The sequence below is a fragment of the Mesoplodon bidens genome (assembly GCF_964165515.1).
Source record: "Mesoplodon bidens genome assembly, chromosome: 1".
Lineage (NCBI taxonomy): Eukaryota > Metazoa > Chordata > Mammalia > Artiodactyla > Ziphiidae > Mesoplodon > Mesoplodon bidens.
In genome coordinates this window covers 133,501,810-133,529,560 of record NC_138176.1, presented here as the reverse complement: position 1 = coordinate 133,529,560, position 27,751 = coordinate 133,501,810, and the positions used below count along the sequence as shown (strand labels likewise).

The 27,751-nt window shown below is 35.4% G+C and overlaps 1 protein-coding gene across 1 annotated transcript; it reads left to right on the top strand.

The window, feature by feature from the left end:
• Window positions 1-409: 409 nt before the first annotated feature.
• On the top strand, window positions 410-4,043 carry LOC308627823 (phospholipid-transporting ATPase IF-like; the record flags this gene model as incomplete). The annotated part of the gene is given in 5 exon segments (XM_081254232.1): window positions 410-457; window positions 524-1,330; window positions 1,334-1,371; window positions 1,418-3,204; window positions 3,207-4,043. Coding segments are annotated over 5 exon segments (3,513 nt in total). The 3' UTR covers window positions 4,040-4,043.
• Between the last annotated feature and the right edge of the window lie 23,708 nt (window positions 4,044-27,751).

The window sequence follows — 27,751 nt, the reverse complement described above, 5'->3', positions numbered from 1 at the left end:
CAGAAAATTATAAGACACTAAAGAAGTAAATTAAATGATACCAATAGATGGAGAGATATACCATGTTCTTGGATTGGAAGAATCAACATTGTGGCGCCGGGGGCTGGCCCGGGTGGGGCCGGGGGTGGGGTTGTGGCGGTACTGGGGGTGACAATGGTCAATAATGAAGGTGGCTGCGGTGCGGCAGCGGCTTCAGCTGCGCCGGGCGGGAGCGGCGCCGGGACCGCGCCTGTAGGACCTCGGGGCCGGCGCGGCGAGATGGGGCCCCGGCGCGGGGAGTGAGGCGGGTGTGACGGCGAGCGGAACTTCAGCCGGAGGGGCTCTCCTGCTTCCCCCTCTGGCTCTTCGGCCTCCACCTGCAGCCCCTCGGCCCCCAGTCCCGCGGGACCAGGACGGCAATGGCGGGGGCATGTGGCGCTGGGTCCGGCAGCAGCTGCCCGCAAAATACACCACTAAGGCAACGTGACAGTTAGGACTGAAATTGCTCCTGGCTGAAGAAGCCTAACCTTACCTCCATGATGAGGGTTTTGACCCACCACATCAAAGTGACACAAGAACTATTTACATAGCCAACAGGTTTCCTCAGTATGGCCTTTACACACCTCAGAAATTTATAGATAACCGGATCATTTCATCTAAGTATACTGTGTGGAATTTTGTTCCAAAAAATTTATTTGAACAATTCAGAAGAGTGGCAAACTTTTATTTTCTTATTATATTTTTGGTTCAGCTTATGATTGATACACCTACCAGTCCAATTACCAGTGGACTTCCGTTATTCTTTGTGATAACAGTAACTGCCATAAAGCAGGGACATGAAGATTGGTTAAGACATAACTCAGATAATGAAGTAAATGGAGCTCCTGTTTATGTTGTTCGAAGTGGTGGCCTTGTAAAAACTAGATCAAAAAACATTCGGGTGGGTGATATTGTTCGAGTAGCCAAAGATGAAATTTTCCCTGCAGATTTGGTGCTTCTGTCCTCAGATCGACTTGATGGTTCTTGTCACGTTACAACTGCTAGCTTGGATGGAGAAACTATCCTGAAGACCCATGTGGCAGTTCCAGAAACAGCAGTATTACAAACAGTTGCCAATTTGGACACTCTTATAGCTGTGATAGAATGTCAGCAACCAGAAGCAGACTTGTACAGATTCATGGGACGAATGATAATAATTCAACAAATGGAAGAAATTGTAAGACCTCTGGGGCCAGAGAGTCTCTTGCTTCGTGGAGCCAGATTAAAAAACACAAAAGAAATTTTTGGTGTTGCTGTGTATACTGGAATGGAAACTAAAATGGCATTAAATTACAAGAACAAATCACAGAAATGATCTGCAGTAGAAAAATCCCTGCGTCAGGGATCGAACCTGCACCCCCTGCATTGGAAAGCAGAGTCTTAACCACTGGACCACCAGGTCAATGAATACATTTTTGATAATTTATCTAATAATCCTTATTTCTGAAGCCATCATCAGTACTATCTTGAAATATACATGGCAAGCTGAAGAAAAATGGGATGGACCTTGGTATAACCAAAAAACAGAACATCAAAGAAATAGTAGTAAGATTCTGAAATTTATTTCAGACTTCCTTGCTTTTTTGGTACTCTACAATTTCATCATTCCAATTTCATTATATGTGACAGTCGAAATGCAGAAATTTCTTGGATCATTTTTTATTGGCTGGGATCTTGATCTCTATCATGAAGAATCAGATCAGAAAGCTCAAGTCAATACTTCTGATCTGAATGAAGAACTTGGACAGGTGGAGTATGTGTTTACAGACAAAACTGGTACACTGACCGAAAATGAGATGCAGTTTCGGGAATGTTCAATTAATGGTATAAAATACCAAGAAATCAATGGTAGACTTGTATCTGAAGGACCAACACCAGACTCTTCAGAAGGAAACTTATCTTATCTTAGTAGTTTATCCCACCTTAACAACTTATCCCATCTTGCAACCAGTTCCTCTTTTAGAACCAGTCCTGAAAATGAAACTGAACTAATTAAAGAACATGATCTCTTCTTTAAAGCAGTCAGTCTCTGTCATACTGTGCAGATTAGCAGTGTTCAGACTGATGGAATTGGTGATAGTCCCTGGCAAATCAACCTTGCACCCTCCCAGTTGGAGTACTATGCATCTTCACCAGATGAAAAGGCTCTCGTGGAAGCTGCTGCAAGATTCGGCATTGTATTTATTGGCAATTCTGGAGAAACTATGGAAGTTAAAACACTTGGAAAACTGGAACGGTACAAACTGCTTCATATTCTGGAATTTGATTCAGATCGTAGAAGAATGAGTGTAATTGTTCAGGCACCTTCAGGTGAGAAACTTTTATTTGTTAAAGGAGCCGAATCATCAATTCTCCCAGAATGTATAGGTGGAGAAATAGAAAAAAACAGAATTCATGTAGATGAATTTGCTTTGAAAGGGCTAAGAACTCTGTGTATGGCCTATAGAGAGTTTACACCTAAAGAGTATGAGGAAATAGATAGACATTTATTTGAAGCCAGGACTGCCTTGCAGCAACGGGAAGAGAAATTGGCAGATGTCTTCCAGTTCATAGAGAAAGACCTGATATTACTGGGAGCTACAGCAGTAGAAGACAAACTACAAGATAAAGTTCGAGAAACTATTGAAGCATTGAGAATGGCTGGTATCAAAGTATGGGTACTTACTGGAGATAAACAAACAGCTGTTAGTGTGAGTTTGTCATGTGGACATTTTCACAGAACCATGAACATCCTTGAACTTATAAACCAGATGTCAGACAGTGAATGTGCTGAAAAGTTGAGGCAGCTTGCCAGAAGAATTACAGAGGACCATGTGATTCAGCATGGTCTGGTGGTGGATGGGATCAGTCTGTCTCTTGCACTCAAGGAGCATGAAAAACTATTTATGGAAGTTTGTAAAAATTGTTCAGCTGTAATGTGCTGTCGTATGGCACCACTGCAGAAAGCAAAGGTAATAAGACTGATAAAAATCTCACCTGAGAAGCCTATAACATTGGCTGTTGGCTATGGTGCTAATGATGTAAGCATGATACAAGAAGCACATGTTGGAATAGGAATCATGGGTAAAGAAGGAAGACAAGCTGCAAGGAACAGTGACTATGCAATAGCTAGATTTAAATTTCTCTCCAAATTGCTTTTTGTTCATGGTCATTTTTATTATATTAGAATAGCTACCCTTGTACAGTATTTTTTTATAAGAATGTGTGCTTTATCACACCCCAGTTTTTATATCAGTTCTACTGTTTGTTTTCTCAACAAACATTGTATGACAGCGTGTACCTGACTTTATACAATATTTGTTTTACATCCCTGCCTATTCTGATATATAGTCTGTTGGAACAGCATATAGACCCTCATGTGTTACAGAACAAGCCCACTCTCTATCAAGACATTAGTAAAAACCGTCAACTAAGCATGAAAACATTTCTTTATTGGACCATGTTGGGTTTCAGTCATGCCTTTATTTTCTTTTTTGGATCCTATTTTCTAATAGGGAAAGATACATCTCTGCTTGGAAATGGCCAGATGTTTGGAAATTGGACATTTGGTACCTTGGTCTTCACAGTCATGGTTATTACAGTCACAGTAAAGATGGCTTTGGAAACTCATTTTTGGACCTGGATCAATCATCTTGTTACCTGGGGATCTATTTTATTCTATTTTGTATTTTCTTTGTTTTATGGAGGGATTCTCTGGCCATTTTTGAGCTCCCAGAACATGTACTTTGTATTTATTCAGCTCCTGTCAAGTGGTTCTGCTTGGTTTGCCATAATTCTCATGGTTGTTACATGCCTATTTCTTGATATTGTGAAGAAAGTATTTGACCGACAGTTTCATCCTACAAATATTGAAAAGGCACAGCTTACTGAAACAAATTCAAGTATCAAGTGCTTGGACTCCATGTGCTGTTTCTCAGAAGGAAAAACAGCGTGCTCATCTGTTGGAAGAATGCTGGAACGAGTAATAGGAAGATGTCATCCGTCCCATGTCAGCAGACCTTGGGAATATACTAAAACCTAGCATTTGATATATCTTGGTGAGTGTTCCAAGTGTACATCAAGACTTTGTTTCTGGTTCTGCATTTAAAGAGCTAGAAGTCACCATCCTAGCAGCAAGTAAGAAGTTGAACAGATATTGAAAATTTTAAAACTTCTTGGATTCATAAGAGACTGGACGACAGAGGGCAAACTGCTGCCCCATATTGGAAAGGCAGGCAAATACAGAGACTGAGAAAAAAAAAAAAAAACCAATATATTATGCAAGTACTTTGGTACAATTACAAACGGTATAACATATGTACAATGGTAATATCAATAGAAGAAATAAAGGAGAAGAAAGATGAAATAAAAAAAAAAAGAATCAACATTGTGAAAATGACTCTACTACCCAAAGCAATCTACAGATTCAATGCAATGCCTATCATACCACCACTGGCATTTTTCACAGAACTAGAACAAAAAATTTCATAATTTGTATGGAAACACAAAATACCCTGAATAGCAAAAGCAATCTTGAGAAAGAAAAACGGAGTTGGAGGAATCAGGCTCCCTGACTTCAGACTATACTACAAAGCTACAGTAATCAAGACAGTGTGGTACTGGCACAAAAACAGAAATATAGATCAATGGAACTGGACAGAAAGCCCAGAGATAAACCCACGCACATATGGTCACCTTATTTTTGATAAAGGAGGCAGGAATATACAATGGAGAAAGGACAGCCTCTTCAATAAGTGGTGCTGGGAAAACTATACAGCTACATGGAGAAGAATGAAAGTAGAACACTCCCTAACACCATACAGGAAAATAAGTTCAAAATGGATTAAAGACCTAAATGTAAGACCAGACACCATAAAACTCTTAGAGGAAAACATAGGCAGAACACTCTATGACCTAAATCACAGAAAGGTCCTTTTTGACCCACCTCCTAGAGTAATGCAAATAAAAACAAAAATAAACAAATGGGACTTCATGAAAGTTAAAAGCTTTTGCACAGCAAAGGAAACCATAAACAAGATGAAAAGACAACCCTCAGAGTGGGAGAAGATATTTGCAAATGAAGCAACTGACAAAAGATTAATCTCCAAAATTTAAAAGCAGCTCATGCAGCTCAATATCAAAAAAAAAAAAAATCAAACAACCTAATCCAAAAATGGGCAAAATACGTAAATAAACATTTCTCTAAAGAACATATACAGATTGCCAACAAACACATTAAAGAATGCTCAACATCATTAATCATTAGAGAAATGCAAATCAAAACTACAATGATGTGTCACCTCACACCAGTCAGAATGGCCATGATCAAAAAATCTACAAACGATAAATCCTGGAAAGGGTGTGGAGAAAAGGGAACACTCTTGCACTGTTGTTGGGAATGTAAATTGATACAGCCACTATGGAGAACAGTATGGAGGTTCCCTAAAAATCTAAAAATAGAACTACCATACGACCCAGCAATCCCACTACTGGGCATATACCCTGAGAAAACCATAATTCATAAAGAATCATGTACCACAATGTTCACTGCAGCTCTATTTGCAATAGCCAGGACAAGAAAGCAACCTAAGTGTCCATCAACTGATGAATGGATAAAGAAGATGTGGCACATATATACAATGCAATATTATTCAACCATAAAAGAAATGAAATTGAGTTATTTGTAGTGAAGTGGATCGACCTAGAGTCTGTCATACAGAATGAAGTAAGTCAGAAAGAGAAAAACAAATACTGTATTCTAACATATATATATATATATGGAATCTAAAAAAAAAAAAAGAAATGGTCATGAAGAACATAAGGGCAGGATGGGAATAAAGACACAGACCTACTAGAGAGTGGACTTGAGGACACGGGGAAGGGGAAGGGGAAGCTGGGACAAAGTGAGAGAGTGGCATGTACATATATACACTACCAAATGTAAAACCGATAGCTAGTGGGAAGCAGCCGCATAGCACAGGGAGATCAGGTCCGTGATTTTTGACCACCTAGAGGGGTGGGATAGGGAGGGTAGGAGGGAGATGCAAGAGGGAGAAGATATTGGGATATATGTATACGTACAGCTAATTCACTTTGTTATAAAGCAGAAACTAACACCATTGTAAAGCAGTTATACTCCATTAAAGTTGTTAAATAAATAAATATAGTCACAGCTGCCAACAACAAGGCAAAAGTTTAACAATAGTGCTTTTTTTTTTTCTTTTTTGGAGGGCGGCTCAGGTGAGCATTTTTACCAACCTTCAAGAAATATAGTTTGTTTGCTGTTTTAAGTGTTCTAAAGAATAAAAAAATAGAAGTTCCACTAAAAATGCTACAATGAGTTCGTACTTCTATAATCCTCTTTAAACACATAACTATGGCAGGCAAAATGTAAAATGGAGAAAAACAAAACAGCCAAGGTCAAATAAATAGTTAACATTTCTTATGTAAAAAGTGGAACAGGAAGTCAATATGGTAAGCTCTGTGTGTGGAATTATGCTTGGGAGGAAAGCAATTCTATTTTTTAGAAAATGGAAAAGGTTTAAATTTGCCAAACAAGAAACAAAGAGCTGGATCCGGCTTTCCTATTTAAAGACAGAGTTTTCATACCACTGCCCCCCACCTTTCTTACTTCTATCTACCCCCATGCTACCTGATAATGTGGTCAAGTCACAGTACTTAATACAGACACTAACATTATTGTGATAACCCCAAATCACCTCAAAGCAATAAATCTTTTTTTTTTTTTTTTTTTTTTTTTGCGGTAGGTGGGCCTCTCACTGTTGCGGCCTCTCCCGTTGGGGAGCACAGGCTCTGGACGCGCAGGCTCAGCGGCCATGGCCCACGGGCCCAGCTGCTCCATGGCATGTGGGATCTTCCCGGACCGGGGCACGAACCCGTGTCCCTCGCATTGGCAGGCGGACTCTCAAACACTGCACCACCAGGGAAGCCCCTAAAAAGCTTTTAAGAATTTTTGGTAGACACAGAATCTGGAGGATCAAGAGGAGACACCTGCAAAAAGAGTTTGGTGAGCAAAGGGGACAGTAAAAGAGAATAAGAGATTTTAAAAAAAACCAAGAAACAAAAAATCCCAACTAATAAAATAAACTTCCTCTTAAAATGATTCAGCATAACAATATTCAAAACATAGTAAAAGACAGAGAGAAAGCCAATATTATCAAAGTGTAAATCCTATTATGTAAAAATTAATATAGAAAAATCTAAAATTAAATTTAAAATGTGTGTTAAATTATTTAAAGAGATAAAGGAAGGCAACATTTTCCTTGAAAAATGACTCATTAATAAAATCTGGTTTGTATAGATAAGAACCAAATGAAAACTAGGTCTATGGAAATAAATCATGTGACAAACAAGATAAAATTTCCACAGGACACAGTCATAATGTGAATTTGTAAATTGGAAAATGATAACGAATAATTTGCCTAAAATGTAGTCATCATGACAGAGTTAAAAAGATGGAAGCAGTTAAGAGACAAGCTCATACTTCACATCAAAATCAATGAGACTTAGTTAAAACTACATATACTCAAAGAAAAAATGAATATGATGTAACAAGTCATTCAATGTAAGATCTTAGAAAAAAAATGTGAAGACAAAATTAGTAGAGCTAAAATCAGTGAAATTAAAACAAAAATGTAGAAAATATGTCCAAAATCTATTTCCTTAAAAAGTTAAATATCACAAATTAATCCCTTGCAAATTTGACTAGAAATTGGAAATAACATACTAACAAAGATTAAAAATAGAAAAGAGCAATAACCGATATGCATGAAGTTCTAAAAATTTTAAGAGAATACTATGTACAAGATCTTGACAACAAATTTCAACTCTAAGAGGCAATGGCTGCTTTCCTAGCAAACCAAACTCATCCAAGAGTATGAAGAATGCTTGGATAACCCACTAGAGATATTAAAAAGGTGATTAAAGCTTTACCATTTTAGAATAACCCTAGGAAAAGCCTTCGGAACTGAGATCTACTGACCTTTAAAGAGTGGTTAAGTCTGATGTTATTCAAAAATTACAGACTATAAAAGATAAAACTCTCTCCAGTGTAATTTTGAGGCCAGAAACTAAACACTAAGACCTCATAAAGTTATTACCAAAAAACATTTCATTTTGAAATATATGGAAATACTGAATCACTATGTTGTATACCAGGAACTAACATAGTGTTTAAGTCAATTTTACTTCAGAATTTTACTTTACAAACAAACAAGCAAACAAACTCATCAAAAAGGAGATTAGGCTTGTGGTTACCAGAGGTGGGGAGTGGGGGTAGGAGGAATTGGATGAAGTGGTCAAAAAGTACAAACTTTCAGTTATAAGATAAATAAGTACTAGGGATGGTAATGTACAACATGATTAATATAATTAACACTGCTGTATGTTACATATGAGAGTTGTTAAGAGAGTACATCCTAAGAGTTCTTTACATGGGGAAAAGATTTTTTTCTAATTTTTTAATGTTGTATCTATGAGATGATGGATGCTCACTAAACTTATTGTGCTAATAATTTTATGATGTGTTAAGTCGAATCATTATGCTGTATGCCTTAAACATAAAATGCTGTATGTCAATTATATCAATAAAACTGGAAGAAAAAAATTTAAAAATTAAATAAAGAAAACAAAAAAGGAAACAATAACAACAAATGGAAATATAACAAATGAAAATATGTGCCATGCTGTTGAATGAGACCTAATTTCCTAAAATTTTAGAGTCTCAAAATTAATGAATTATTTTAATGGAATTGCAATTGTAATCAAAACAGGTAGAGGGAGTTGAGTAATAATAGAATAAAACTAGTTTTAAGTAAGTTAAACCCCATGTCCTCATTTTTTTCATTTAAAATGTGAATTACTAATGAGAACTATTTGGGGCAGAAGGGCAAAATAGGTGAAGAGGATTAAGTGATACAAACTCCTGTTATAAAATAAATAAGTCCAGAGTATAATGTACAGCACAAGGAGTATAGTCCATATTTTATAATAATCTTGTATGGTATGTAATCTATAAAAATATTTAATTACTACATTGTACACCTGAAACAAAGATATATAAGTTAACTATACTTCAGTTAAAAAAAGAAAACTTGAAAATTATGTAAAAGAATAATAAAAATAAAATTAACTTGTTACTACACAGAAAAAAATAATGCAAACTATTTTAAAGGGTTGTTGAAGGGTTAAATGTATCAAAAATGTATAGGATATTGCCTTACACTTAATAAAAGTTGTCTATATCTTTTTAAAATCAAAAATATTTCTAAAATTTTGATGACAAGAGAAGAAAACGATTGTATCTTTTGGAAAGACTGTGTAAGAATAAATGTTACATAAAATGGTTTTAAAAACCTGGGGCTATTTTACAGGTAGGAGTCATGGAATGGAGGTCATATAGTTCCTGGGTAAGAAGGAATTTAGAGGAAACTTTGCAGTGGAGATGGATGAATATTGAAGTTCCCATGAAAGGACAATGTGTAAGGCAAAATGCAAACTAATGCCTTCTTGAAAGTTTGTTTCTGTATAAACCAAATACAAACAAACACAGAAAAGATGGTTGTACCATCTGGGGTACCCCTGTAAATTGTGCTTTCCTTGACAGAAAAGTACAGGTGTATGAAAAATGTGATTCAGATGTCATTGTGTAGTAGGTTTTGAACTTTTTCCCTCCCTTCATTGGATCCTTTTCTTCAAACAGATTCTTAGGGGATATATACTTTCCCATTCCAGTGTATGCCAACCATTCTGAACCCACTCTAGATAGTTGTCACAGGATCTTTTCTCTCTTTCCTTGCTCCCTCTCCTCTTCCTATAAACTATTTGGAATAATCCTTTTCCTCTTCCTGAGGTCAGCCTTGGCTTAGGCTCTCAGTCAGTTGGCTCCACCTATTTTCCCAGGATAAAACAGGGAAAATTCAAGAGGTTCTATAAGTGGAAAATGGCATATATAGAAATGGCCATTTCAATTCTAGTGTTGTTGTTGTTTTTTTTGCGGTACACAGGCCTATCACTGTTGTGGCCTCTCCCGTTGTGGAGCACAGGTTCCGGACACGTAGGCTCAGAAGCCATGGCTCACGGGCCTAGCCACTCTGCGGCATGTGGGATCTCCCCAGACCAGGGCACGAACCCGTGTCCCCTGCATCAGCAGGCGGACTCTCAACCACTGCGTCACCAGGGAAGCCCCTCTAGTATTGTTCTGAAACCTTTGCAAGAATGGTACATATTGTTTTCTTGTCATAGTTGTAGAGCCTCTCTAAGCTATTGTGTAATTTTGTTAAAAGATTTGTTTCTTTCTACTTACTAAGGATGCTTCTATAATATCAAATTTTGATTTTGTCTATTATCCTAAAAATGGTTGGGGATAGAAAACCCAGTCCAACAACATATAAAACAATAATATGTGGGGTGGTTCAAATAATTGAGAGGTAGACAACCTACAATGCCTCATCTACCCAAAAGTCAAATATTGGGTTTCCACCAACAAAGTTAGCTCAATGATTACATAAAACCACTTTTAAAACACTAAGTTACATACTTTAAATATATTCCAATAGTTGTTTTTATTTTCTTTTTTGATAATAGATGTTACTGTACATACCTTTTCATTAGCTTGATATTCTTCATTAAATAAATAAATCCATCTAACTTGCATTGCATAATTCCCTTTAGACTAGCTATAACTAATATTCAATGATATTATTTTAGAGAGTATTAGTTCATTGTTCTATGACAGTGATTGTCTTATTATGTTGAGACTCTTCTAATCACAATTGGCTTTGGAACCTTGAAGAGTTGTGTTTTTCAGTTGAGGTTTTCATGCTGTCTTGACTAAATTCTTTGTCCTGTGATTAGCATGGCTAACACAACTCTTTTCTCCATTCAGAACTGAGCTAGGCTCATAATCCACATGACAGAGTTTTAGGATTCTAAAGAAAATAAACTATAAAAAGTGAATACGAATGCAATGTAAAAGAGGTTTAGAATTCTGTGCAAAATAGACTTAAAGGGAAAAGTATTTGAAACAGCAAGAGCAAGATATCAAAAGCAAGAAAGAGGTAAAAGACAGAGGGGAGAGAGAGGGAGAGGGAGAGAGAGAGAGATTGGGACCAGATACCTCTGGTAGGGGGGTGAAGATTTGGTTTCTGTGTTAGTAACACCCTAATGCTACTTTAAGAGAGTTAGTTGTTTGTACCGGTAAATATGACTTACAACCGAATAGTTTTTGGGGTTTTTTTTCTTTACCTGTTCTTGCCTCAGTTTTGCAGAAAGCCTGATCGTTTTCTTGTCATTTTTTTACCTCAAGTTCTTCCAGGCAGTCTCAAGTAATGTTTAGATGTTCTACCATTATCTATCTTGCACTACTATATTTACTCTGGATACTATAAATATTGTTTATTCAAGAATTTTATAGATTCATCTTTACGATCTCATATCTTCGAGTTGATTACTAGCTTAATATTATTTTTCTTTAAGCACAAATGCAGTTGATCCTTAACTCTCCAAAATTCCTCAGAAACTAAGATAGTGTTGCATAAAGTTAAGATACTTTAGAAATATAGCATGGAAAGAAAATTAGAGAATCATTTCCAGTGATTATGTTTGTATTCATAAATTTTAAAATCTATCTCCAGGGTGCCTTACTTTCCTAATGAAGAAATTCCAGAGCCTTCATATTGCACTAAAGAGCCTTTCAGTACCAGAAAGCAAGTCCTTCCTATCATTCACCTAAATCCAAGACCCAACGATATGGAGAAAGGTAATTTTTTTAAGATAAATACTCCAGCAACAAGGGGAAAACTCCACCTTCCTTGTCACACAGGGAGATTTTTTTATGTTTGGGTTATTTATTCTTAAATAACACTTTGTGGATAACAGTGTTTTTAACATTCTTCATTAGCACAAACTGATATATGTCTCACTGTCTATCTTGCTATACTTTATACTTATATGTAATAAGCCAATATCCAACATTTAGATTCAGAACTGCATTTACTTAACCAGGAACAAAAGAAAGCATTTGCTTTATTTTTTTTTAAACTGAAGTGCCCTTTCTGGCAAATTTCTTAAATAAAGGCTTTTTTTTGGGGTGGGGGGGGAATGGTTATGGACTCTCTAATTCCAGAAACTAAACTTCCAAGACTCTCAAAAAAATAGTTACCTAGCTATTGTCTCTTGTATTACTTAGAATACAGGTTTCATTGTTGCAACAAAGACCCAACAGAAACAATGGTAGACAAGATAGAAATTATTTCTCTCTTTTATAACGAAGTGTGAACAGTTCAGGGTAGACATGGCATCTCCAGGGTGTTAGGGAAAGGTGCTGTCTTGTTTTTTTTTGCTTGCGGAATTTTAACACCTGGCACGCCTCTTTCTTTTTGAAAGTATAACCTGAAAATTGCACGCATCATTTTATATCATTGATCAGAACTAAATCACATGGCTAAATCTTGCTGCAAAAAAGGTGAGCAGTGTAGATTTTACTAAAAATAAAAAATGTACAGTGTATGTTGGGAGTAATCAGAATCTCTGCTATCCTAGACAGAGCTTATATTGTATTAATGTTTGGACATCATGTTACTGAGAAAGGACAAATATTAGTTTCAGAGGGTGCTTTAAAACAAATGATTTGGTAAAATAACAAATTTAAAATTATTTCTATCTATATTGAAAATTTTTATAATCCTCAAGTTGTCATGCAAAAATATGTTCTTATATTTATGTTGTTCATACATTTTGAGTTAATTTTTGCATATGGAGTGAGCTAAGGGTCCAGCTTCATTCTTTTGTATGTGGTTATCCAGTTGTCTCAGTACCATTTGTTGAAGATTTGTAATTTTTGACTGAATAGACTTTTTTTCAATTTATGGTTATTATTTAGAATTATAATGAAGTAGGGATTTAAAATGAATAAGAATACTTTGATTTAGGAGGTTTCACAGCTTCTAGCATAATACAAAACCTGCTTATAAAGATAACTATGACAAGAATATAAGTAAAATTATTTCATCAGTGAATTGATAATCAATTAATAAAAAGACTAAAAATAGCCACTGGGACCAAAATCAAGACTGCAATCACTGGCAAATCAATTTAATCAAATGAGATGCTAGCCACTTACTATGAATGTTCTTATTCTCATTAACTACTATTTCTAACATATACTAGTAAGCAGGTGTCTGAAAAGATGAATAAATAAATATGCAAAACATTGAAGCAGCCAGAGCTCAGATGAAAAGCCCTTCTAATCCAAATTTATGCCCAATGGCTTATTGTTTTGCTAGTCCCACTCTTATTATTTTAAAGATTTTACATTTAATATTTTTACATTATAATATTTTAAAATATGTATGTGTGTGTTTAGAAAGTAAAGCACATGATTTCAGACAAGATTTCTTTAAAACTATTTTAGAGTGACCCAAAGGATTTTATTATTATTTTAAAATTCAAGTGTCAAAATATTTTAATAAGACAGTTCAATCTCAACTTACAAATAAAAATATAATACCTAAAAAAATGATTTGATGTATATATTCTATTAAAGACTGAACTGAATAAAACGGAAAGCAATGGTGTGAAAAAATTATCACTTTCTTTAAGTTCATAACTTTGAGGAGTCACCATTTTCATTATGCCACTTTATTAACAATGAACAGTTCAAATGCATAAAACTCCAAAAACTCTCTCCTCCGGGCCTTAGCTCTTGCTGTTCTATGTGCCTGGATGGCAGATAGCTGAATATAGGTGGATTGTTCTTTCTTTTCTTTTGTCATCGTCATCATTGTCACCTTCTTGCGGAGGGCTTTTGTGGCTAAGCATTCCATTCCCTGGCACTATCTTCAGTTTTACTTAACTCTACAACAATTGCCATATATATACGGCATATATATATATATACACACACATATATATGAATGATACATAATCCACTTATAAATAAGCAAAAACTTCTCATTTTGGAATAATGTAGTATGTACAGAAAAGCTGCGAAAATAGTAGAAATTTCACCCAGCTTCCTCTAATGCTAGCGTCATTCATAACGAAGTTTCATTTGTCAAAATTACAGGTCTAACTTTGGTACAATACTATTAACTAAACAACAGATTTATTCAGATTTCTCTAGTTTTTCCACTAATATCTTTCTTTCTGTTCCAGGATCCAATCCAGGATCCCATGACCCTTTTAAATACCATGTCTCCTTTGTCCTTCTCATCTCTAATTGTTATCTTAGTCTTCCCTTGTTTTTCATGACCTTCACTCTTTGGAAGAGATTTGGTCAAGTATTTTTTAGAATGCCCTTCAGTTTGAGTTTGTCTGATGCTTTCTCATAATCAGACTAGGGTTATGGATTTGGGGGAAGAATACGACAGAGTGAAGAGTGCTTCAATGGCATCATATCAGAGATACATGATATCAGTGTGACTCACCACTGATGATGTTAACCTTGAATGCTTGGTTTCTCACATATGTCTTTATTGTAATGGCACTACTTTTTCCCTTTTATACTCTGTCCAAGTTTCTACATTCTGCTCACACTCAAGGGGAGGGAAATTAAACTCCAGCTCCTGAAAGGGAGATTATCTATATTTAGATTTTCAAATTCTTTTGAAAGGAAAATGTGTCTTTTCTCCTCCATTTATTTATTTATTCAATCATTTATTTACATTGTTAAGGCCTATTTATTTTATTCTTTGGGTAAGATACTATCAGTATTTATCTTATTGCTCAAATTTTTCCACCTTTGGAGCTGGCCCCTGTGTCCTTATGACATACACACTCCCATCAATTTGTAGGTTTATTTTTGTTTGTTTCTTTGCCTGTTGGTTTGTTTAGCACTTCCTTACATTCTGACGATATAAGATACTACAAGCTCATCTTGAATTTTCCCTGCCCCAGGTCTAGAATCAACTATTTATCTAAAGACCCTAGCTCCTTATGTATCTGTTTTACTTGTTTACCTTATATTTCTTTACATTGAAGTGTAAATTCAGTATGAGTAAAATTTTTGTTTGTTTTGTTACCTGCTATATCCTCAGTGCTGAATATAATACCTGGTGCACAGTTAGCATTCAGTCATAATGTAAAATAAGTGAATAAACAAAAAGAAAATTAAGTTCACCTATACTTACTTATCATAATCACAATTTTAAAATGCTTTTTATCATTTACCCACAGAAAATTCCCTCACAAAATTCTGAACATAATGAAAATTACCTTCCCTACAGGATTTTTATTAAAACTGTTTTTTTTAAATGTGGCTAATGCTACTAGGGTGACCCCTGGTTTTTTTTTTTTTTTTTTTTTTTTTTTTTTTTTTTTTTTTTTGCGGTACGGGCCTCTCACTGCTGTGGCCTCTCCTGTTGCAGAGCACAGGCTCCGGACGTGCGGGTTCAGCGGCCATGGCTCACGGGCCCAGACGCTCTGCTGCATGTGGGATCTTTCCAGACCGGGGCACGAACCCGTGTTCCCTGCATCGGCAGGTGGACTCTCAACCACTGAGCCTCCAGGGAAGCCCAACCACTGGCATTTTTAAAAATAGGTGTTCTTCCTATTCCTCCTTCTCCTTCTTCTCCCCATCATCATCATCTAATTGAGCTTTGAGCATGGCCACAGCAACAGAGGAATTCTACTCTACTATTTTTTATGAGCTAAACAGACTTTTTTTTTTTTTTTTAAAGGGCTTCAAATGCTTGGCTTTTTAAATCATTATTTATTTATTTTTGGCTGCATTGGGCCTTCGTTTCTGTGCAAGGGCTTTCTCTAGTTGTGGCAAGTAGGGGCCACTCTTCATTGCAGTGCACGGGCCTCTCACTATCGTGGCCTCTCTTGTTGCAGAACACAGGCTCAGTAGTTGTGGCTCACGGGCCTAGTTGTTCCGCGGCATGTGGGATCCTCCCAGACCAGGGTTCGAACCTGTGTCCCCTGCATTAGCAGGCAGATTCTCAACCACTGCTCCACCAGGGAAACCCTAAACAGACTTTTTATATTTCTCTATGACTGATATGATATTTTCTTGATCTATCATCATTTTTATTGCTTTGATGAAACAAAAGAGAGTATAATGGAATGCATTACTGCATAGCTGTTTAAGTCAAATGTCTGAACTCATTTTTCAACATCCAAAGAAAGTAGGAAGAAAACAAAAGGAGAGAAAGAAAGAGGAAAAGGGAGGCAGGCAAAACCACTTGAACTTAAATCCAGTGAAAGTTTACTTTGTAACTTGCCAGTGTTAACAGTGGTTCTAGGCTATTAACCTTGGACATTCTGACCATTTTTCTTCAAATGTTTGGGAACCACACACATTGAAAATATGTCACAGTATCACATTTTTTTTTCTTTCCTCTGAAACTCTAAAGTTCTAATTCAATGTCTTTCAAAGTCGTATCAGCCAATGCAGTTTAATCGTTCTAAATTATGCAACAGTAAGTTTACCATCAGAAACAGATAAAAAATAACTGTAAAAATGGACAAGTCACTAAAATGGAAAACTTATTTATCAAGGCAATTTTGTTATTCCAGCACAAATTTCTTGATTGTATCAGGTACTGTCATGCTTCAGAGGGGTTTGTTTTCATCGGTGGAGATGATATGGTAGAAATTGATACAAAGAGATGTACTACCATACCAGAGTATGCTGATTCCGAAGCTGCTTTTCAATCACAATTTTCACACTCTATACATAATCTCAGTATGTAATAGTGCCTTAGTCATTTGTGGCTTGATTTCTTCTGGTAAATGCTTGCATTGCTCATAAAGCACATGAATTTTGTCAATATTCTGGACTCAGGTTATGATGTATGGGGATACATGATTGACTAACATTAAGAGAATTGTAAATAACTATAAAGGGTAACCTGAATTTTTAAAATTTGAAAATTTACCCTAAAAAAGGATTCATTTTTCATATCCTGACTTACAAATGGCATAACCTCTGGTTAGAAAATGCACTAGAAGAATCAGAACTGAAAAGAGACTCATTAAATGTATAAAGCTTCTCTCTTCTAAGTAAAGTATTGATGTTGTTTGCTAAGAAAACTGCTTTTTCTCCTTCTTCCTTTATTAACTTTAACAAGATATGGGATTAATTGATTCCATCAAATCACAAATGCAAAGTCAGTCACCGATAAAGTTTGTGAGAAGAATTCACCAATGTTGTGTATCAAATGAATCACTCACTGTGTGTAGTGTACAGTTTATCTATATAAGACTTAAATTATTACATATGTAAATAGACATTTCTTTCTTTTTTTCTTTCTGAAAATGTGGATATTCTTGTTTGTGCCCCTGCCACACTCTACACAGAGTATAGCTGTATTTCTTGTCTACTTTCCTGAAGGGTGCTACACTGAAAATATCTGTATAACCCAAATTAAAATTCTTGAAGTAAATGTAAATATTCATTTGTATTTGAAATAATAAGCTGGTTTTACTTTGGTTTCTGATTCATTCCTGAACAGGAGAGTGACATTTATATTTGCTATGAGATTTGTTGCCATTATTTTCTTCAGTATAGTCTTTGCTCAGTATAATTTTGGTTGTTTTTGTTGATGTATTTATGTGTGGGAGTGTTTATAAGAGTGTTTAATGAGATTCATTTTCTTACCCCATATGATTTTTTGGTAACATCATTGCTGACTTTGGAAAAAAAGAAAGATTAGGATTTCTTAGCTGTAAATATTTAGAACTCATTAAATACTTGTCATGTAATGTTATTAAAGCTAAATTAGATTACGAGAAGTTTTAAGTTTTATCTAAAAAGAAAGATTGTAACATATGAAGCTTCTTAAACATAACTATGCAATAAGATGGAAGCAAAAGTCACAGAGAATCTTATATATAATATTCTTATGGTATTAAGAAAATTTTAAAATGTTAGTTTTATGGCCAAGATTTTAAAATTTTAAAGTTAAAATGAAATTTACTGTACAATGTAAAACAAGGTGGTATGAAAGGGAAGTGTCAGTATTATTATTGATACATATCTGAAAATTTAACACAAATTTGGAAAACAAATTTTTGCATTTAAATACAGGTAATAACATAGCCTAGAGAGTCTAAATATTATGAAGTAGTTAGAAGAAACTAAAAATATTTAAAAGAAGAAAAGTCTTTCTATATATTTTTCCATACAGAGTAAAGATACTTTTAAGGGATACATTTAAAGATTAATAACTTCCTCTATCACACGTACTGCCCTTCTTCTCTATAAAGCGAAAAGGCCAATGTAGTGACTATATACCAATAATATGGTCAGTGAATACTTGCCTAAACACAAATGTTAATAGATTGGCTTCTTCGTACATTATTTTCTCACCAATTGATTCGTGTCAGTCTTTTATAATTCTTTCAGAATTCAATGTAATGTTACTGATTCTTTCGTATCTTGGTATAGTTTGCTCTATATGTCTCTCTACTATATTCTAAACTTGTGAAAGAAGGAAAAAAGATTATATTTACATTAAATAGAGGCTACCTACTGTCTTACTTGGTATAGAGAAGTTCTCAAATATTTGTTCAGTATTTCCATTCATGCTGATACTTTTTTTTTTTTTTTTTTTTTTTTTTGCGGTATGCGGGCCTCTCACTGTTGTGGCCTCTCCCGTTGCGGAGCACAGGCTCCGGACACGCAGGCCCAGCGGCCATGGCTCACGGGCCCAGCCGCTCCGCGGCATATGGGATCCTCCCAGACCGGGGCACGAACCCGTATCCCCTGCATCGGCAGGCGGACTCTCAACCACTGCGCCACCAGGGAGGCCCTATGCTGATACTTTTGATAAAGGCACAGGACTTTAATCTGGACATGATTATTCCCTGAAAAATAAAATAAAATTAATCAAAGCAAAATAACATAAAGAGATAGAAGTAGGGAAGTAGGAAAAAAAGGAGGAAGAAATGTAGGAAGAGGATTATTGCAGAGAGGAGTCAATATAATTTTTCAACACCTTCTTAGTGTGATTTTATTTTTTTTCAGATTTTTAAATTTAACTAGTAGATACTGTGTGACTAATTTTTTACCAAGGTGAAGTAGGTAGATATTGTTGTTGATATCTGGAAAAGTCCTTTAAAAGAAAGAAAGTCACCAAGAAAGGGTCCTTTTGCACTTTCCCATTCTTCTTGCTTGTCTGACTTGATCTTTCATCCTATAATTATTTTCTAAGTGTGAGATATGAGCTGTTAAATGTTCTAAGTCTAAATTCCTTTGACTATTCAAAATTTATTTTTGTTTCTGCCAATCACATAAATTTTTTAAGACTCAGTTTCCACATATAAAAAATGAGTGGGTTCAAACATAATTTTTAGGATGTATTTTTGTATTTTAGTTGTAACTCAGGGATGTTATCAATGCAATGAAACTTTTTTTTTAGCAGAGTCCTTCAGATGAAGTCTAGCTTGCATGTACTATTATATTCAAGCAACGTTGCAATGATATCAGATCATTTCAATCAATAAGTAGTAATTCTTATGGATGACCATATCAATTAGTGTTCAGTTACAGATAACGGAAACCATTCTATGTATTTAAATCAGAGTGGATATTACCATTGCAAATGAGATGCTTTACAAAATTGTTTAAAAGGTTGGAAGAACAAATTCTCTGTGGGCTTTCTGTCATATCATGACAGAACTGGCCAAATGAGAGAACTGTAACGAGGAAGCTCTTCCAACCACAGCTGTCCAAGCACAACTGTTGGCACTGCAAATACATCTTAGGTAAAATATGAAGATCAGGAATTAGTCCTCAGAACTGTCAGTCCTAGAGTCATTCCTTGTCTGCTAGAGTCACAAAGGTAAAATAGATACCCCTTTGCCGCTATCCTCCCCAGTGAATTCTGGTCTGAATTCAAGTCTTAGGTAAATATCTTCTAAATGAATTCCAGAGATTTAGCTGAAAAAAAAGATTAGGAAGTGCAATTTTTGGTTCTCTTAGAAATGCATTCCAGCAAGGTACTAGAAGAAGTTTCAACAAATATTAAGCAAGCTAATTTACCATATCTACCACAGCCACTTAAGTTTTTTATTTAATAGAGCATTTAATAAAATAATATTAATGATATTAATTTTAAAATAAAGAGATCTGATTTTATCTTCTTCTATCTGCACCAAAACTAAAAATCCCATCTATCAAAAATAATTTTCTCTCTGTTTGCCCCAATTTCCTATGCTAAAATATTGTACCTTGGCATGATATAAATATATATGAATATTATTTATCTCCCAGTCATGACTAGAAGTCTCTCTGGGCAATCTTTAGTAAAAAAAAAAAAAAAAAGTTTCTAAAAAACTACACATCAGTTAGAAGAGGTTTTCATGTCAGTCTACTCTTTTTAAGGCATTTAGGGTATGCTCGAACCCTGTTAGGTAAAAGAAAAATAGAAGAATCAATAAAATAAAGACATTAAAATCATAATAAAATAAAATACAAGAAATTATAATTCAGAAATAGAATCCTTTTAAAAAATAAGAGCAAATTATTAACCCAAGATGAAAGAAAAACATAGCTGAATGATGAAGTCAAAAAGAATTTTTAAAAGATTAGAGGGCCATATTCAAGTATAAGAAAGTAATACATTAGGAAAGAATCTGTAATGATGTAAGAAAGCCATTTTCCTGGTCACTGGTATGAAAAATGTAGGACAAAGCTATCCACAATATCCAATGTATTCTGGACAAACATGCCTTTTTAACAGTATGACAGTCTACAGAAGGAAGGTCTCTGCTGTGATTTATGCATTTGAAAAAAAGGTGCTTTTAAGTTCTTACTGAAATACTTAAGCTAAACAGGTGACAAAGTACCCTGTTGACACCATTCCTACAATATTGCTTTTATTCTCATGCACCTCAGCATGAAATGTTTAAATCAAAGAATGTGATTCACTTACTTGAAATAGAGATGTGTAGCAAGCTTTTGTGAGGGATGAGGTAGGCAAGAATTGTATTCAGTTTGGCTTTGCTTAGTGAGGGAGCTGTTGCCTTCTATATTAACATGAAATAATGAATGGAAAACTGTAAGGAACCAAGGCTTCTATTAGAAAGGAGTCTTAAAATAATAGTCCCAGGCTTCAAAGCTTAGTATCTTTTGCCCCTTGATGTACAGAGACAACTGAACCCACAAAATGTTTTTCAGTAGAATTTTATCTCCATTTGCGTAACAAAGCCCTTTCTCACTTATTAGGGAGAACATATTTAAAACACATGAAAGAGAGGAGAAGCTTGTGGACCATTTATTTATGTATTTAACCACAAAAAAATGTTTATAAGTTAAAATTGGAAGACAGATTTATGTGGGAGAGTGAAAACCCTCCTGACAAACCTAGGGTTGATTAACCTGTGTGTTTGTTCCCTTCTACGGGGGTTATATACTCTTTGAAATCAGGAAAGAGGCTAAACATGCTAAAGGGAATAGGAAGAGCCTTCAGATACTCAAAAAATCTTCTTTCATATGAAATACATTTAAAATATACAAACAATAAGTTATTTGAAGTTGTTTTTGTTTTTGGCCTATCAGACACTAATACTTTATATATTAAAATAGGCAGCATAACTTATGCTTACATTATGCCAGGCACATCACACTTACGAATTCATTTAATGCTTCTGAGAAACCTATGAGAAAATTGGATGAGTTTTCTCCAGTCTTCGGATGCAAAGTTGAGGGAGGTGGAGGTCAAATGCTCAGGGAAACATCCATAGTAAGTGACAGAGCCAGGATTTGGGATCCTTGCCTTCTGATCACTTGGGCAGTGCTCTTAGACTTTGTACCATATCGCCTCTGGAATATTGATCTCTAGTGATCTTTCGTGTTACTACCCATAGCGGGTAGAAAAGACTGAAATTGAAGTTTATTTTTGATTTATTGGGAACATATGTATCACTGGCTTTAAATTATGCCTAAACCATTCTTTTGAACTTCTATTCTAACTTAATTCTCTTACTTTGCAATATGATTCTTTACAGAGATGTGGAGGTCTTTTCTATCCCTTCATACATTTTGCCATCTTCAAAGAGGGAAAATGTTAATAGATATTAGAAATTAAAATAAATGATTTGGAGAGGTCTCAAAACTGATATTTGAGAGTGATAAACATGAGATAAAATTTGCAAGGACATTACTAATGAACCATAAACAAACAACAACTATATATATATATATGTATATATATATATGGTAATATTTAAGATTCTCTTCATTGAAATCATAAAGAGTTTTTTTCTTTAATTATAGAATTAGAATCTCTGAAGGGGAAATAGATAATCTTCATTTTTAAAAATGAGTACCTGTCATTCTGATGCATACTGGACTTGGAGAGCCTTTGATTAAGATTTTATTTTAATAATAAAATATTATTGACTGTCTACCAATTTTAAGTCTGGTACCAAGTAATGGGCATAGACTAATATAATTTACCCTCAGGGGTATCCCATTCTTTTAAAAGAAACTGAAATGAAAAATCTAAATTATGCAAAAACACATTTTACCCTTTCTATTCAATTGTCAATTTATCTGATTTGGCTGCAGTCATGTTTATGTCATCAGGGACTACCAAACAGAAATAAAAATGTACATGTTTCCACTAGAGGAACACCAGAATTAATTTAGATAATATTGTAAATTATAAATGGTTATATTTTCTCCTTCTTTGTCTTGCTTGATAGTTTTGTTCTGTAATTTTTATTATGCTACTCAGAAAAGGTAGATTTGGATACAATTGTTAATCTATTACTGCCCTTATAGCTACTAATAGTAAATGTTTTCCTGAAAAAAAAAAATCATAGAATATTAGCACTGAGAATGTTGGTAAACTTGATCCTCATTTTCCAAAGATCTTGAAAGATGGTCATGGAACCTCTTCCTGATCATATTCAAATGTGAAAGTATTGTTTTTGACCATAGATATTCCATGTTGTAAATGTGCTAAAGGTTAGAAATTTAACTTCATTTTTCTATATTCTATATGACCATACATGGAATTACTTTGCTTTCCCTCTGCATGCTATTCGGTTCTCTAAATATTTTAAACATCTATTTACTTGCATTCATTCCCCTACATCATCTGTTGTTCCCTCTTTGACCTCATTTTGTATTGACCTGCCCTTATTTCCCATAATACTGGCCTCTTGCATGCTTCCACCTTATAGAACTTTCATTGGCTCTTCTCTCTAGTTTACTAGATGTCATTTCCTTAGATATGTGCTTGGCTAACTCCCTCACCTCTTTCTCATTTTTGCTTAAATAATACCTTCTGAATGGGCTGTAACCTGAATGCCATGTTTAAATGGTGAGTTAACTCCAACACCATACTATTCAGGTTGCTTTTATACTGTTTTATTATTTTACATAGTATTTATTACCTTCTAACGTATATAAATTTTTTAATATTTAATGTTATTTATTGTCTTTTTCCTTTCCTAAAGATTCATTTCCAGGAAGTAATGAATTTTACATCTTTTGTTAACTAATATATTCGAAGTATTCCCAAGTACCCCAGGTATCACTTAGAACTGAACATAATCATAATATAGTGAATATTTCACTTATACTATACACTTAAATAACCAGGTGCTAGACTTTGTTCATCTAAAGTTGTTTTTACTTGCTTATCTGTTTCTTTATGTAATTGCACTGGATATATTGCATTACCTAATTTTATACTTCTTTTTTAAATAATGAGGAGACAAAATAAAATATTCTTTATACTAAACAAATATTCCATTACAAATGATTGCTGTTATTGAATCAAACTTTGATCTGCTTGCCTGTCCTCAGTAAAGCCAATCTACTGACACAGGGTTGTAGTGAAGGAATGTGCAGCATTTGTTGTAAGGTGCCAGACAAGGAGTCTGGCACAGCTTATGCCCAAAAAAACCCAAACTCCTGAATTGGTTTCAGGGAAGCTTTTTTTTTTTATTTTTATTTTATTTATTTATTTATTTTTGGCTGTATTGGATCCTTGTTTCTGTGTGAGGGCTTTTTCTAGTGTGGCAAGCGGGGGCTACTCTTCATTGCGCTGCGTGGGCCTCTCACTATCGCAGTCTCTCTTGTTGTGGAGCACAGGCTCTAGACGCTCAGGCTCAGTAGTTGTGACTCACAGACCTAGTTGTTCCGCGGCATGTGGGATCTTCCCAGATCAGGGCTCGAACCCGTGTCCCCTGCATTGGCAGGCAGATTCTCAACCACTGCACCACCAGGGAAGCCTGAGGGAAGCATTTTTAAAGGTATGGTGAGGGAGGGGAGTCATAGGGCATGTGATGAGCTCATGCACAATTCTCTGATTGGTTGATGGTGAGATAGCAGGGTGGTGTCACAGGAGTTAACATTATCAATCCTCAGGCTCCATTCGGTCTGGTGGCTACATGCTCATGGTCATCACGTAGTTAATTTCTTTCATTTGGTGGGAATTTTAGCATCTGTAAAACAACTCAGGAAATGTACATAAGATACAGTTATCTAGGTACTTCAAGGAGGAACAAAAGATTCAGTGATTGTCATATGGCTGATTTACTGTATAAATTGTTACAAGTTCTCCTGGTCCAATTGCTACTTTTGTCACTACATGTTCACATCCTTTCAATCATTAATTCTTGAGCCAGGCTTTTGTGGCTCAGGGGAGGCCTGGGAGACTACAGCTTTTCTACAAACAAGAGGCAGGTAGAGGATGTGAAGGGGGAGAGGATTCTGCCCCAGGGAGACCCCATAGGGTACTGCTTGGTTACATTGTTGTAATTAAGAAAAAGTCAAAAATCAAAAAATATTAACTGGTTATCTGTATTGTAAGCATCCAAGGATTTTGTTGTTGTTTATCTCTAATTTCTCAGTTTTTTCTTCTTCAAAAATAAAGAACATTACTTATGTAAGAAGAATAATACAACTTTCCTATTTATATGAGATTGCTAAAGCATGTTTTGGAGAAACATTAGATAAACAAATCAACGATTTAATATATACTACTATAGAAATCTAAGAAATATTAAACCTCAATGAAAATTCCAGATTGAAGTTTATGTGCAAAGTATTAGTTGTGTTTCTATAATGTAGATTACAGTGCCATTTATAATAAGTAAACATGCCTCAACTAATAAGGAAAAATTCCTTTTAGAAATAAACTCCAGATTAAATTCTACCATTAAAAGTTATTGTGGGGCTCCCCTGGTGGCACAGTGGTTGAGAGTCCGCCTGCCGATGCAGGGGACATGGGTTCGTGCCCCAGTCCGGGAGGATACCACATGCCATGGAGCGGCTGGGCCCGTGAGCCATGGCCGCTGAGCCTGTGTGTCCGGAGCCTGTGCTCTGCAACGGGAAAGGCCACAACAGTGAGAGGCCCGCGTACCGCAAAAAATATATAAATAAATAAAAGTTATTGTGTATAACCTATTGTCTGTACTATGTAAGTAATAAAAGGCGAATATTCCCTGTTAAAGAGTATATATTTCTCTATAAATTCTGTAATTAGAAATGCTATACTTCAATGATAATTACATGTATGATGCTATATTTAACTTAGAGTATAGGAAAAAGAGAACTTATAGAGCAACCTGACCAATACACTGAAATCTTCAGAATTTGCCATAAGATTTACAATAACCTAAATGTGGAGGTTTGATCCATGTATTCATTACTAATTTTTTTGAAAAAAGTGATGTTCAGAGATTTCTTCCAAACAGTGGGAATATAATTATCCACCATCCTTTGATTGCAGTGAGAACAGGAGCAAATGAAATTTGCCAAGTATGCTGATAGCCTAGCTTGGTTTATGTAACTAAATCTGAAGCTCTTTATATATTAGTGTAATCTGCAAATAGAAATAGAGATAATGCATACAAATTACCTATTGTAAATGAATTCAGAATCTCAGTTTTAATGTTATGTACCACAATGAGAAGAATTATTTGTATTTATTTAAGTTTATATTGTTAACATATTCAATTACTTGCTATTGAATCACAATGCATGCTATTAACTAAAAGAATCTCTTCTTTGTAAGATATTTCAGTTTGCTTCTTTACTGAAAAAAAAAAGAAGCAAAGAAAATATTCCCTCCTAGAAGGAGTATGGTATAATGTATTTTTTCCTCTAAATACTTCAAAGGATTCATCACACAGTAGATGAGGAGAGAAAGATACAATAGGAAGGTAATATCAAAGTGAATTAGTGGGGGTGAGGCTCCAACCAATTACAAAAACTATGATGGGAAAAGATGAAACAGATTATAAGATAAATAAGAAATAATTTAGAGTTAAAAATTAACTTGGACATAATTAGAAGAGCTAATGTGAACAGACAATTATTGCCCTGGGAAAAAGAAATGGATTCAAAGTGTTAGAGGCTGTTTTCTAAAAGACTCAACGCTGAGGAATCTTTCATTTATCTGGAAATGGAATGTTTGTACAGAATGTGTATATTTTCCTAGGCATTTTCCTCTTTATCAGCCTCCAAGATCCCTCAACTCTAGTTAAACAAGTTCTTCAACCTAAACTCTATTAGACTCTAAGAGAATAAAGAGAAGTCCAAGAGTGACTTAGAGAAGAACCATCTCCCAACTACAAATAGGAGCATAAAAGCAAGATGGAGACAAAGAACAGTGAATAATCATCCTTAAGAGCAAATTAAGGAGGTGATAGAAGTCTTGACTAGACCGTGAAATGATAAGCAGTAACCAGGAAGCTTGGAATAAAACAGAAAGTATATATATACACACAAATATACATATACATACATACATATCTACATATGTGGCTGCAGAACAAATGAGATGATTGAAATGATATAGGCTGACATCCAGTTGATAAACACTGATTAAATATCCTCCTTGGGCTTCCCTGGTGGCACAGTGGTTGAGAGTCCGCCTGCCGTTGCAGGGGACGTCGGTTCGTGCCCCAGTCCGGGAAGATCCCACATGCCGCAGAGCGGCTGGGCCCGTGAGCCATGGCCACTGAGCCTGCGCGTCTGGAGACTGTGCCCCACAACGGGAGAGGCCACAGCAGTGAGAGGCCCATGTACCGAAAAAAAAAAAAAATATATATATATATATATATATATATATATATATATGTATATATATATCCTCCTTATTGAAACATACTGTGCTGATGTTTAGAGTGTAGCTATGAATAAAGTAGACAGGTCCGTACTCTCTTGGAGTTTACAAAGTAGCAGATAAGACATGCTTAAAAATAGCAAATAATTAATGTAAAACTTATGAGTATCAATTGGAATAAAGGAGAAATTGATGGTGCTATGGGATTATATTATGAGGGCATCCAACCTAATCTGGTAGGGAGGGTCAGGAATAATGTCCTTTATAACTGAAATTTGAGCTGATGTTTAAATGGTGAAGAGGTAAAGAGCAGAATCCCCAGTGTGGGATTCTACCAGTTGCTGAGTGTGTCTCTTCCAGTTATGCATTCTATTACTGGGAAAATAGTTGTGTGACGGGTTCAGGGAACCACTGTTCCCACTGTGAGATGGATCTGAGCTAAAAACACTATGGATCACCTGACTTTCATATGACTTTGACTGGTGGACCACAGTGGTGTTTTGGGTCTCCTGGAATTAGTGCTAGTTCAGAGCCGATCTTCAGCAATAATAAAAAGGTCTGATTATTTTCTTTTCCCCATTGTACAGTCACTCCAGTTAAAGGTCTTAAGTCCCTCAGGGGAAGGCTGGGAGAAAGATTAACAATGTACATCTTTGGCAGTATAGTGTGGTCCTTCCTCAAGGGAGTTCCATTCCCTCTTC